Source organism: Phocoena sinus, chromosome 18 (genome assembly GCF_008692025.1).
Source record: "Phocoena sinus isolate mPhoSin1 chromosome 18, mPhoSin1.pri, whole genome shotgun sequence".
Classification (NCBI taxonomy): domain Eukaryota; kingdom Metazoa; phylum Chordata; class Mammalia; order Artiodactyla; family Phocoenidae; genus Phocoena; species Phocoena sinus.
Window position 1 is genome coordinate 67,584,581 of NC_045780.1, and position 12,992 is coordinate 67,597,572.

A 12,992-nucleotide genomic window follows, 5' to 3' on the forward strand; every position below is an offset into this window, starting at 1 on the left:
AAAATTTATTTATTTGGCCACGTTGGGTCTCAGTTGCGGCGCTCGGGCTCTAGAGCGCAGGGCTTAGTTGCCCCACGGCACGTGGGATCTTCGTTCCCGGACCAGGGATTGAACCCAGGACCTTGGCAGTGACAGCGCCGAGTCCTAACCACTGGACCGCCAGGGAATTCCCTGCCAGATTTTTTCTTACAGCTGCATAGTTTCACCTCGGCTTAAAAACCACAGTGCCTCACCCTGGTCCATCAGATGCACCTCTTATGGCTTTTTGGCCCTGTTATTTTAGGCCGACTGAAACCTGCATCTCACCCACCTTTCTCCTTTTCACTATTTTCTCACCTCTGTTGGTCTGTATCCACCATGTGCACAGCTCCTGGCACTGCGTGGACACTTCCTTACTGAATGCAGAAGGGAACTCCAGCAAGCATGTGTATATTCTCCATACATTTCGTTTCCATCTGCCCTCAGGGCTACTTAAAACTGTTAGCCTTGTCCCAAGGACCTGGCGACTTCCTCGGCATTCTCTGTAGCTTTTAAAATTCACATACTACCTATTGTCAGAAGTAAACACGTTGCCTTCAACAGTTATCACTGAGTACGTGCTTTCTACTGCTGGAGAGATGATAGGTCCCAAAAAGACGAACCGTATGGTGTCACGTTCCTGCTTTGTGTGCCGTGTAGTGCTAAGTGTAGTCGCTGAATTATTACAGGTCCTTAAAAATGCTTGTGAATGGAGATGCTCCCAATTACTGTGACATTTCAATGACAGTATACTTTAAACAGTCTGTTATTTTCAAGGATGTTGAGTAAGCAGATCCAGTAATAGATTGCACCCTCCTTATGGGTCAGACAGGGGTTAGGTGCTTTCCACAGGTATTTGGAAAGGCTGACCAGTGTCAGCTGGTGACAGAGAGAGAGGACTTTCCGTCGTGAGTGGATGAGAGTGCTGCCGTGTGTCAAGTAGAGCGAGCTTGACCACAGCCTAAGAAATGCAGCCTCTGGTTCCACTGCAGCGCTGTTGTTATGTGGGAACCGAGAGACGCCGCCAGCTGGTTTCTTATCTTCCAGAAGACCACCTTTCTCCTTCCATTTTATTTACCCAGGCCTTTTAATTAGAGGAGAGAATGGAGGGGGAGTTAAAATTTAATTTTGTACTCTCAGAATCAGGGAGAAATGGACATGATGAAAATGTGAATCATTGGAGATTTTTTTTTTCTGGTTTCCTGTTTTTTTATTTCTATTGGAGTAAAAGCACCTTCTCTTCCCAATACCTTTTACTCCTGACGCCATCCTGCATGTTTTTGTCCTTGCCTGTCTATTTCATGGAGGGAGTAGGTTCTACCAAATCAGCGAAAAGGCAGACAAAAGCGTTGTCTTAAGTCGTTTTTAGAACAAGGTTGGAAGACAAATGAAAACGTCCTGGGAAAAGGAATGCCACTTTTTCTTGCCAAGAGCTGTTGAAAGTATCAGTCTGGTGCGTGTCTGAAATGTGGTTTTTTTCTCGGTGAAGGTGTCGAGTAAGTGCTTGATTTGTGTCAGGTGGATTTACTTACCTCAGCTGATCCTCATGGGGACCCTTGGCCATAAGTGGCAGCGGTCTCGGGCTGGAGCTTGAGCTAGAGCTAGGAGCTGCTGGCAGGCTTGTTAAAACCCAGATGCGGGCCCACCCTCCCTGATTCAGCCGGCCTGCGCGGGGGCGGAGAATTTGCATTTCTAATGAGCTCTCAGGTGGTACTGATGCGGCTGGTTTGCAGCCACAGTTTAAGAAGCCCTGCAGGCGGTGGTCAGTTTTCTCTGCGTCTTCTAGGAGGATGACTCTGTAGTGGAGACGTGACTGCCTGAAGTTCTCATAGCCCCCGAGTCGGGCGGGCCCTCGCACTATGACAGGAGGAACATGTCATGCTCCCAGGTAATGCAGCCAGGCCCCCTCACTGCCCCTCTGGGCTTGGAATTGAGCTCGCAGTGCAGGAAAAGAGGAGAAAGACCTGGAAAGCAAGTGGAATATAAGCCCAATACGAGCAAAATGCCAGGGAGAAGAAAGTAAGCCTTCCCTCCCCCACCCCCGAAGAGTAGATCAGGGAAGGCTTTCTAGAGTCGATGACATTAGAGCCGCTAAAGAGGAATATTTTAGGAGGAAGAAGCAACAGCAGCCGCCACAACATAGGAAAATGCAGCCACGCTGAACAGTTTGTTTACAGGGAGAGAAAACGGGGCAGCTCATTGAAATGCCGGGCTGGGAATTTTCACGTTTATGTTGTTATTGATTAGACTCAGGTTTTTGAGTAGAAGGTGTGGTTAAAACTAGACTTTGGAAATAACCTCTGCGACGTGAGAGACTGGCTCTTCTGCTCTGAGTTGTCCTTGAAGTACTTCGCAGAGATTTGTTAGGGGGATTTAAGATAGCCTAGTGAATTTTTTTCCCACTAGGGTTGGAGAGGAAAGACAGTGAAGAAATATTCTTTATCAGGTTTCCACAGTTCAGTTCTCTTTTCCGTGGTGGGTGAAACGGGGCACCCAACTTCCCAAGAGTTGATATCCTGGTCCCCCTTCTCCCAAATGATCCAGCGGGCCTGACAATCCCTCGCCTGTTTGAAGTGTCTGGTTGATGTAAAACAGGTGATCTGCAGTCGCTACTTCTGCTCACAGACTTTTTTGAAAGAAGTAAATCTATCCGCCCGGATAGCTGTTTTTGAACTTTCTCAAAACCCCTTATCTAAGTCCTGTGAAAGGCCAGCCGTGGCCGCCTGTGTCCTGGAGCAGCTGCTGGGCCGCGCGCCTTTCTGGGGCGTCTCCCCCTCCCTGGCCTGTGGCTCCCCGGGGACAGGAACACAAGGTGGCTTTGTCACCTGGCACCTAAGCTGGAGTGAACAGGCACTGGCGGAGGTTACACATGCTTTGCCCTTTGCCCTCCTGGGAGTCTCACGTGGTCAATCATTGTCCCGTCCCCCCACCCCCCCCCCCCCCCCCCCCCCCCCGCCGCCAAACTGGCAAACGCCAGCCCCTCCACCGTCAGCGAGTGGCCCTGGGCGCTCCGGCGGCTCTAGGACCCAGCCCCGTAGCTTCCTACGGGGTTGCTGGGCTGCTGCTTCTGTAAATTATTCACTTCCTATGAATTTTTCTTAACTTGGAATTTTTCAGTGGCTTACATTTAAAACTGGAAGGAAGACCTCTTGCCAACCTTCTGCTCCTCAGCCTGTTTTGAAGGATAATTGTCACCCTTGTTTACTGTGATTTCATCTTAGTTGATTTCACGCTTTAAAGGGGACGGGGTGGACAGCAGGCATCTGTCCTTTTAGAAAAATGAAAAATTTTTAATTGTCTTAATTTTTGTCTGAATGGTACAAACTATTAAAGGTCCCCAAAAGTGTGCAGTGGAAAGCACCTCTCAGAGCCTCCTCATTGCTGTCTGCAACCATGTCTCTGGAGCCAGCTCTCCTCCCTCTGCCCTTCCAAGAATATTCATGTGTGTGTCCACTTACATATCGTATATTTAATATATAATTTACATATCATACCTTTGGCCTGTTTTCAGTTCAAAGGATTTTGGTAAATTTACAGACTTGTGTGACCGTCACCACAATCTAGTTTTGGAACGTTTCTGTCACCTCCAAAAAGATCTCTATCCCTCAGGCCCTTTGCCGTCAGTCACAGCTGCTACCCCGACCCAAAGCAGCAACTTTCTGTCTCTCTAGATTTGCTTTGTCTGGATATTTTCATATAAGTAGGATCATATGCCATGGAGTCCTTTGCATCTTTCATTTAGCAAAATGTTTTGGGGGCTCATCCACGTTGTACGGTGTATCTGCATTTCATTTCCTTTTAATGGTGACTAATAATAGTCCCTGGTATGGATATACCACATTTTGTTTATCCATTCACTGGGTGATGAACATTCGGATTATTTCCACTTGTTGACTATTTTTAGCTCTAAACATCTCCATACACACAGTCTTTGTGAAGACATACATTCTCCTCTGTCTTGGGGAGATACCTAGGAGTGTAATAGCTCAGTCACCAGGGGAACCCAGTTGCTGGGTTGTATGCTGAATTTATGATTAAATTTTAAGAAACTTCCCCAATATTATCCAAAGTCTGCACCTTTTTGTATTCCCACCAGCCATCAGCAATGTATGAGAAATTCCATTTTTTTCCCATTCTCGGTAACACTTGTTACTGTCCATTATAGTGGGTGTGGAATATTATCTCATTGTGGATGTAATTTGCATTTCCTAGTGAGGGACAGTGGTGAACATATTTTCATGTGCTTATTAACCACTTGTATATCTCTGGAGATTTAAATTCTCTTTTTATTATCAGTTTTAAAACATATGGTAACAGTTAACTTAAGGCCTCTCACCATCTCAACTCCTTCCCCTGCCAATTTTTTAATTATTTCTACGTTGTCAGGAATTATAATATTCTGCGGCTATTACAGTGATTTTAGCCTTCCTCTTACAGTATAAATGGATTTAAAGTTTACCAATAATTGTTTTTCCTTGTTTCACCACTTAGCCTCTAGTTTTGCTGTTTATCCTTTAGTAGCTTCTCCCAGAAGGGCTTGAGTTCTTGACTTTTTTAAATGTTTCAATGAAAATTCAGCTAGATTCCATGTTCTGATTCATCTTTTATTTCTTGGAAGATAGTTTGGTCAGTTAAACATTGAACGTGTGTTATCGAATGCAAGTTTGTGTGCCCAGCACACAGTAAGGCCAAATAAACTGAAACGTCAGAGTTTGTAGCAGAGAAAGGTTTATTGCAGGGCCGAGCAAAGGGGAATGGGTGGCTCATGCCCCCAAACCCCCAAACTTCCCAAAGGGTTTCAGCAAAGCATTTTTAGAGGCCAGATGAGGGAGGGGGGTAGCAGGGTGTGTGATCATCTCGTGCACAGTTCTCTGATTGGTTGATGATGGGGTAACAGGGTGGTTAACCTTGTCACTCCTTAGGCACCACTAGGTCTGGGGGCCACTCACCAAGTAGTTAATTCCTTCCATTTGTTGGTGGTTTTTAGCAACTGAAAAACTCAGCAAAGATGCCTGAGATACTATTATCTGGGTACTTCACAGAAGAGCTACAGCAGAGGATATGGGGGAGTAGTCTGTCCCAGGCAGGCCCCATAGGGTCCTGCTCGGTTACAAATGTTGCTGTGGAGTCTGAACTTTTATCCCCTCCTTTGTTTTTTTTGAACTGTTTGCGTAGATGCCCAAATAATTCCTTCTTAATTTTTTGAAGATGAGTGATGACACAGGAAACTTCCAGGTGTTCATCATTTTAGTTATTTCTGGGATATGATATGTTCATTTATCATGGAGAATCTTTTATTTCTGAAATGTCTTCCTGAATTATACCTTAAAATGTTTTTCTTGTTCCATTGAGGTTTTTTTTTTGTTTGTTTAGGGACGCCTATTATGGGTGTGTTGGATTTCTTTTCCTTGTTTTCCATATTTATCATTTTTCTGTTCTAAATCTTTTGCTTGCTTTTCTCCATCTTTCCCCTCCAGACTCTCATATTTTCACCAGTGTGTATTTCCTTTTAGCTGCTTCCATTTGATGATTGTTAAAGCAGCCCAGACAGACTAAGACAAAGTACCATAAACAGGAAAACAACAAATTTATTTCTCACAGTCCTGGAGGCTGGAGAATCCAAGATCAAGGGCCAGTGGATTTGGTGTCTAGACCCACTTCCTGGTTCATAGATGGCAGTCTTGTGGTATTACTTTTCCTCACATGGTGGAAGGGACAAGAGAGTTATCTGGATGCTTTTCATAAGGACACTAATCCCATTCAGGAGGGCTCCACCCTCACCATCCAGTCACCTTCTGAAGGCCCTGCCTCCAAATACCATCACATTGGGGATTAAGTTTCAGTGTATGAATTTGGGGGTGACACAAACATTCATTCTATAGTAGTGACTTTGTTTTCGGCTGTGCCACATGGCATGTGGGATCTTAGTTCCACAACCAGAGATTGAACCCATGCCCCCTGCAGTGGAAGTGTGGAGTCTTAACCACTGGACCTCCAGGGAAGTCCCAGTAGTGATGTTTTTATTCATTCTTTTTTTTTCACCCTGAGGTCTGCCCTCATGCTTTATTTCCTTCTCATGCTTCCCTGAACTCTTGTAAATCCTCTTCTGCTTTTGTAGATAGAATCAGTTATTTCTTTGTTTTGTTAATTTATGACAGTGTGTTTGGGCAAAATTTTCATCTGTTGCATATAACATTGCTTTGGTGGGTGTTTTTCATCTGTCATTCATTTTCATTTTCCTCTTTTTGCAGCATCTTTGTAAAGGTCCTTTTTTGTTATTAGATGAATTCTTTATGAACTAGCTATTTACAGGAGCTTCACGTGAGCAGGAGACAGGGCCATGTCCCATGCCAGTGGGGATTCTTGTGACCTGAGGTTGCGTGTGTGTGTGTGTGTGTGTAATCCTTTCAACCCTTATTTTTCTCTAGCTTGCTGAGACTGGTTGTGTTCCTAGTGGGGTCTCTCTTTTTCACTTTGCCTCGGCAACAGACTGCTTCCTGCTAATATGTCTTACCTGTGTGGTTTCTCATTCAATTCGGCCTTTCCTGCTTGCTGATTTCTCCCACCACACTGCATCCAGGGAAGCTGTTAGTGCTACCTGCGTGTCTGTTGCCCTTCTTTTCAGAAAGTTATTGCTGGATATCCTACTTATTTGGGGAGCATGGCTCTGGCAGGCATGGGCTCTCCAAGAATTTTCCTTCTCTGTCTGACCTTCACTGCAGTTTGGCAACTCTTTCTCATGTTACGTGGTTCAAAGCTACAGATGTCTTCCAGGTTCCTCTGGAATGGAGTTAGCATTTTTGTGTGTGTTTTCCTTATTGCTTTTGGGTGAATTCCAAGAGGAAGTCTTTAAGCCAAGAGACTATAACAAGACAATTCTAGTTTTTTATCTTTTCTTTGCCAGTTAAAGTTTTTACTGCTTTTTTGTTGTAATCATTATTTCCTTTTTAACTAACTTTTCACACAGATCTAAAGAAGAAGGTAGTTTCACAAACAGCTCTTTACTTTTAGGTCTGGAATGATCATGTTAGTAATAACATGGTACAAGGAAAGAAATATTAATCTTTTTTACCTCGACTGTTTCTTAAGGAATTCAGAAGTTGGAGGAAGTTATGGAGGTAAAGTTGGAATAGAGCATGGATTGCTTTATAAACAGGAGGCTTTTAGGTTTGTTAGGTATGTGATGTAGAAGGCTGTGTTTTATTACTGGATTCACCAATTTTGCTATCCAGCATCGGTTACGGTTACCCATTCATGACTTGACAGCGTTCCTCAGATATTCCCTTGACATTCTTAGGCTGCTCCGCTCAAAACTCTTGGCTGGATTTATGTTTGAGTTAAACAGCACTTTCCATGAACAGTAACAATCTGCCTTCAGGTATAAAAACAAAAAGTGTGACATGCTTTGTTGAAAAGTTAATATCCAGAAGTAGAACAAATATAGGCATGAGATCATTTGAAGACTAAAAAGAGATAAAGGAAGTTAAGGTACCAAATGTCTATTAATTACTGGCTCAATTTAATTTTTAAGTGCCCAGCTGTTAAAAATCACAATGTTCTGGGGATCTTGGGCCAGCGTGGAGAGAAAGGGTTCCATTTCGAGGATGAGAGCCTTGCTCTTTGCTTAGGTAGGACAAAGCGAAAATGAGTTCAGAGCACCTTTAAGGTGGGGTGACGTGAGAGAATAAACTCTGACCTCCCTGCCGTCGGCTCCCTGGATGGGCATCAGAGCCACAGCCCGGACCTACCCCTCTCAACTCAGAGCGAGAAGAGGCCAAGTGGTCAGGCCCAGCCAGCATCAGTGATTGAGGACAGGGCCTGTCCATGCTGGTGGAGTGCGGGGAACAGAAGGTGGGGTTGGAGGCGAGCAGTGGAGGATGTTTACAGAGGCAGGGAGGGATCAACACCAAAGTAGGAATGAGTGCAAAGAGGAGACTGGCAATGGGGAAGGCAAACTGGACTGATGTCAAAGCTTTCTTTAGCGCTTGTGTTTATTTTTAACCATGAGACCATGAATAGAAAACATATAGGGGAATAATTCTGCCTGGTTTGTGAAGATTATTTTAAACACAATGATGCCATAGTTAATTAGATCTATACCAGCCACATTTGATTCATTGAACAAATGTAGGTGATCTGTTTTTCACTTCGGTGTAAAGCATTGTAGATGAGCAAAGTCTAGTTGTGTCTTAAGACCAAGAGACGATTAAGCAAAAGATAATCACATAATCAAACAGATTGGAATTAGGTTCTTAAAAAAAAAAACTTATTTGGGGGAGAAATCAGAAAGGTACTTACTTGTATAGCAGACCTGTGAAATCATAGATGGACATTCAAGAAAGGAGTAGTAGTTCTCAAAAGGCTGGTCCTTAACTAGCATGGTGACACAGAAGTCCAATCTCAAAGGATTGCATAGGGACGAATAGTAATCTCTTACAGGCTTTGGTGGAAAGTTGGTGGGGAAAATGAGTGTGGGAGAAATAAGTAGTAAATGGTGTTTCCTGGGTGGTGGTCAGGCCCTCTCCCTTTTCAGTCAAAGGGTGTGTCTTTTTAGGCGAGGGTGGTTTGATCCAATGACCCATCTTATTGAGGTGACTCCATAGTTTCTACTCTACTGACCTCAGGGCCAGCCCTCTGTGTCACAGGGAGAATGTTCGAGGTTTCACTGAGAGGAAGGGGAGGTTCCCATATGGAATTTGGTGGGAAACTTCTGGGAAGGAACCTGACTGACCCTTCAGGAGAAGGAAGAGCCTTAGTCAAGAAGAACCTACAAAATGAGGCTCACAAACTGGGTGTTTTTTCCTGAAGAAAAGTGCTGAAGGGTGACTCGTAAGATGCAGCCCTAAGGTCTATACCTCACACCACAGGTGACCCTTGAGTGCCCCTTCTGTGACTTTCTTTGTCACTGAGACAAAGGGTCATTCTTTCTCTGCCTCTTCTCCATCGGCCCTTGTGTGAATTTACTGCCATAACAAAGTCCCACAGGCTGGGTGTCTTAACAGATTTATTTTCTCACAGTTCTGGAGGTCGGAAGTTTAGATCAAGGTGTTGGCAGGGTTGGTTTCTCCCGAGGCGTCTCTCCTCGGCTTGCAGACGGCCACCTTCTCCCTGTGTCCTCACATGGCTTTTCCTCTGTGCATGCCTGGTGTCTCTGTGTGTGTACAAATTTGCTCCTCTTATAAGGACACCAGTCAGATTGGATTAGGGCCCATCTTAATCACTGTTTTAAATTGGTCACCTCTTTTAAGACCCTGTCTCCAAATGCTGTAACATTCTGAGTTACATGGGGTTAGTGCTCCAAGGTAAGAATTTGGGGGGACACAGTTCAGTCCATAGCAACCCCCATGGCTGGGCATGTTTGTTCTTTTTGCTTTTTCATTGCCATGTCTCCCCCGCACCCCTTTCACATTCACTCTCACCCTGGCTTTCACTTCTACAGCGAGATGGACTCTGAACCCAAAGGCCCAATCCAGCTCCACCTCCACCACAGCCTGCTGGATATCCTTTTAAAGCCTTCAGTGTGTCCCCAGTCACACATACACCTTCCCCTCCCACTTCTTCACTTCTGCCCTGATTTAAACCTTTCTGGTCACTGTTATACTTTAATCTCCTTCTCAGTAGCTAACCATTTACAACACCGGGTTAATTTTTCCATAAAACTGGGTTTCATAGCATCATCTTTTTATTTCCGTCGCCACCGTTCAAGCTGATCCCCTCGAGCTCAAATTGTTGCCTTAGCTTTGTAACTGGACTCCCCCAACCCCTGCCAGCCTGTCTCTTTTTCCAGCGCATTAGTAGAGATCATCTTCACATTCATTTCTCTCAAGTTCTACTTTCGTTGTGTCATCATTCTTACTCAGTGACTCCCTACAGGGTGAAGACCATATCTCTCAGCTAGGCCTTTGATGTCCTTTGTGGTCTGATTCCAACCTAGTTTCCAAATGCATCTTTAACTCTGCAGCATTGATTCTCACTTGTCTTCCTAAATGCCACCTGATTTCTGTCACATAGCTTTCTTGATGCTCTTCTACTTCCCTGGAATTCCTTCTCCTTGTGTGTTCCTGTCTCCTTCCAAGCATTACCCAACGTTTGAGACTCAGTGGAGTTCAGTTCCTACCTTCTGCATGATGGAGAAGATAACTTTGTCAATACTGTAATATCTAGAATGGTTTCCTGGGAGAGGGGGAACAACTACGGGAGGGTGGCAGGAAAAAAATTAATTAGGACGAAAAGAAGAAGTCGAGAGAAAAGACCCTACCTGACATCACCTGGGTTTGTGTGAGTGTGTGTTTCGTTTCCTCAATCAGATTATAAACTCGGGAGCTACAAGATACGTTTTATCGATTTATCTTGATAACGCCCACATTGCTTGGTATGTTCCATGATCCATAAAAGGTAAACTAATGGATGCTAATGATATGGGTTAGGCACTGCTCATTATCTTCCCAGCAGACCGCAAGTGTGTGAAAAGTGGTGCCTAGCTCATGGTAGACCCTAACTAATAATACGTAGAACACAACTGAATCTATCGTATTAAGAGCTGACTGTAAAACTAGAAAAGGATAAACTATGTAAAAGTATGCAGAAGGATGGGGCTTCCCTGGTGGCGCAGTGGTTGAGAGTCTGCCTGACAATGCAGGGGACACGGGTTCGTGCCCCGGTCTGGGAGGATCCCACATGCCGCGGAGCGGCTGGGCCCGTGAGCCGTGGCCGCTGAGCCTGCGCGTCAGGAGCCTGTGCTCCGCAGCGGGAGGGGCCGCAACAGTGAGAGGCCCGCGTACCGCAAAAAAAAAAAGTATGCAGAAGGTTAAAATATGCACAAATATTTGCATGCCTTGAGTGGCTAAAGGTGGCGCTGTGTGTGAATGAGCCGAACGCTTATCAGCTCGTGTGATTCCTGCACGGGGGGTGGGAACTGGCCATCTTGTGCTTCGGGGACGTGGCCGCAGTGACGGGCAGAAGGCGAGCAGTGTTACTAAGGTGGTCTCAGCGAGTCTCCTGTTGTATTTTTCTTCTTTCTGCTTCCTGCAGGCATCATATAATCTGCTCTCATCATGGGAGAAATAGAGCAGAGGCCAACTCCAGGATCGAGACTGGGGACAGCGGAGAATTCGGGGATCAGTACCTTGGAACATGGACAGAAGCCTCCCCCGACGCCTTCAGGAAAACTCATGTCCGTCAGAATCCAGATGCTGGATGACACCCAGGAGGCCTTTGAAGTTCCGGTAAGTCGGGGGCAGCCTTCGGCACGGGGAGGCTCGTGTCATTCCTGCGTTTCGGTGACACGAGGTGGCAGGTCTGTGTGTTCAGCGGCTCCCTGCCCACCCTCGCCGTCCTCCTCTGGAGCGTCTGGTTCCGAGCTGTCAGTTTTTGGATTTATGCGTGGACCGCGCCCTGTGATATCAGTGGGTGTGTCGTTTGAATTTTACTCTGATTTTCCATATTCAAGTAGATATCTGTGTGTACATGCCTACGTATGTATTACTTATATATTTGGATCGGAGGGAACTGTGGTCTGCGTCTCAGTTTAATTTGCTCGTTACAAGCAGTTCCTCTCAACGTCGATGCACGTGTGTGAGCACCCCGTTTCCCTAGGTTACTGGCAGGAAAGTTCCGAGAAAACCATCAAAGACCTGAATGGGTATTCCGACATCAGAGAAGTTGCCGTGCATGTTTGTGGGTGGGGAGTCGGGGTGCAGAAGAACCCTGATCCCAGCCCCCGGTGTGGCAGCCCTAGAAGGGAAGAGGCCCCATCGCAGGGGCGGACCAGAGTGGGGTGTCCAGGAGCCGGCAGCCTTGGCCTTGTCCATCAGCTAGAGCTGCATGCCCCCGTGGTTCTGGTGTCTTCCTCAGAGCCCCTGCCTCATGGCCCCTTGCCCTCCCTCATCCTTCTCTCCAGCCTCCTCCTGAAATCCGACTGCTGCTAGCGGTTCGGGAACCACCACCAGTTCTGTGCAGATGCAGGATTTGTTCCCGTGGCAGGGAGAGTGCAGACGTGTGTGTCCACCTCTGTAGAGCTCTGACTGCAGTCTCCTCAAGAATGCATTAGCCTCCAGAGAACTCCCAGCACCCTCTGCCTGTTTTCTGTGTTCTCCCTTGGGTACCACACCCACATCTCACACGGCTTGTGTGTGGGGGGAGGAAGGAAGTAACTCTTGAATTCCAAACAGCCAAACTGTAAGCGAACTTTGGGAACATAACCTGTTTTTAAAGTGGAGAGGATCCATCAATTATTCCCGATGGCTAGAGCAACTAAAACTTAACAGTTGGCATTCATGTCTGCATCTCGTCATTTAATGGTTTATGCAATATGATTCACTAAGTCATATTCATTTCAAAGACTGTTGTTCAGAGGGTGTGAATTACCGTTAAGTGTCTCAGGGAAGATAAACCTCAGAAAAGCTATGTTTAAACCTGCCAGTTCATTGCACATTGCAAACAGCCTTTGTATCTTTCTAACTTACTTGTTGTGGAATTCCTGTCTCTCCAAGGACTTGAACTTCTTCATATTCTGAGGCACAAAGCCGTTGCTAATCTGCTGAAATTGTGAAAATAGATTGAGGGGCACACCTGCCAGCCTGCTAGTCCGGCCTTCTGCAGCATGTCCCAGCCTCCTCTCCTCCCCGCGCCGCACCCCACATCACCCCACATCCCTCCCGCACCCTGCCTCCTTTCTCTTCATTGCCAGACTGGTTTGGTGAGGTATTTCATTTCAGTGTTTCCTCTTTGGTACTGCTAAGGACTTCTGAGCCCAAGTCTCTAGCAACGTGTTCTTTTTTCTTTTTCTTTTTTTATCATCTTTATTGGAGTATAATTGCTTTACAGTGGTGTGTTAGTTTCTGCTTTATAACAAAGTGAATCAGCTATACGTATACATACATCCCCACATCTCCTCCCTCTTGCGTCTCCCTCCCACCCTCCCTATCTCACCCTTCTAGGTGGTCACAAAGCACCGAGCTGATCTCCCTGTGCTA

The 12,992-nt window shown here is 45.8% G+C and overlaps 1 protein-coding gene across 2 annotated transcripts in view; it reads left to right on the forward strand.

Moving 5' to 3' along the window:
• Nucleotides 1–12,992, forward strand: part of FARP1 (FERM, ARH/RhoGEF and pleckstrin domain protein 1) — a 292,555-nt gene that overhangs the window by 48,128 nt on the left and 231,435 nt on the right. For both annotated transcript variants that reach the window (XM_032611162.1, XM_032611161.1), the window contains exon 2: nt 11,050–11,243. In XM_032611162.1, the coding sequence (XP_032467053.1) occupies nt 11,073–11,243 (171 nt within the window). In that variant the 5' untranslated portion in view covers nt 11,050–11,072. The remainder of the gene's footprint in view (nt 1–11,049; nt 11,244–12,992) is intronic.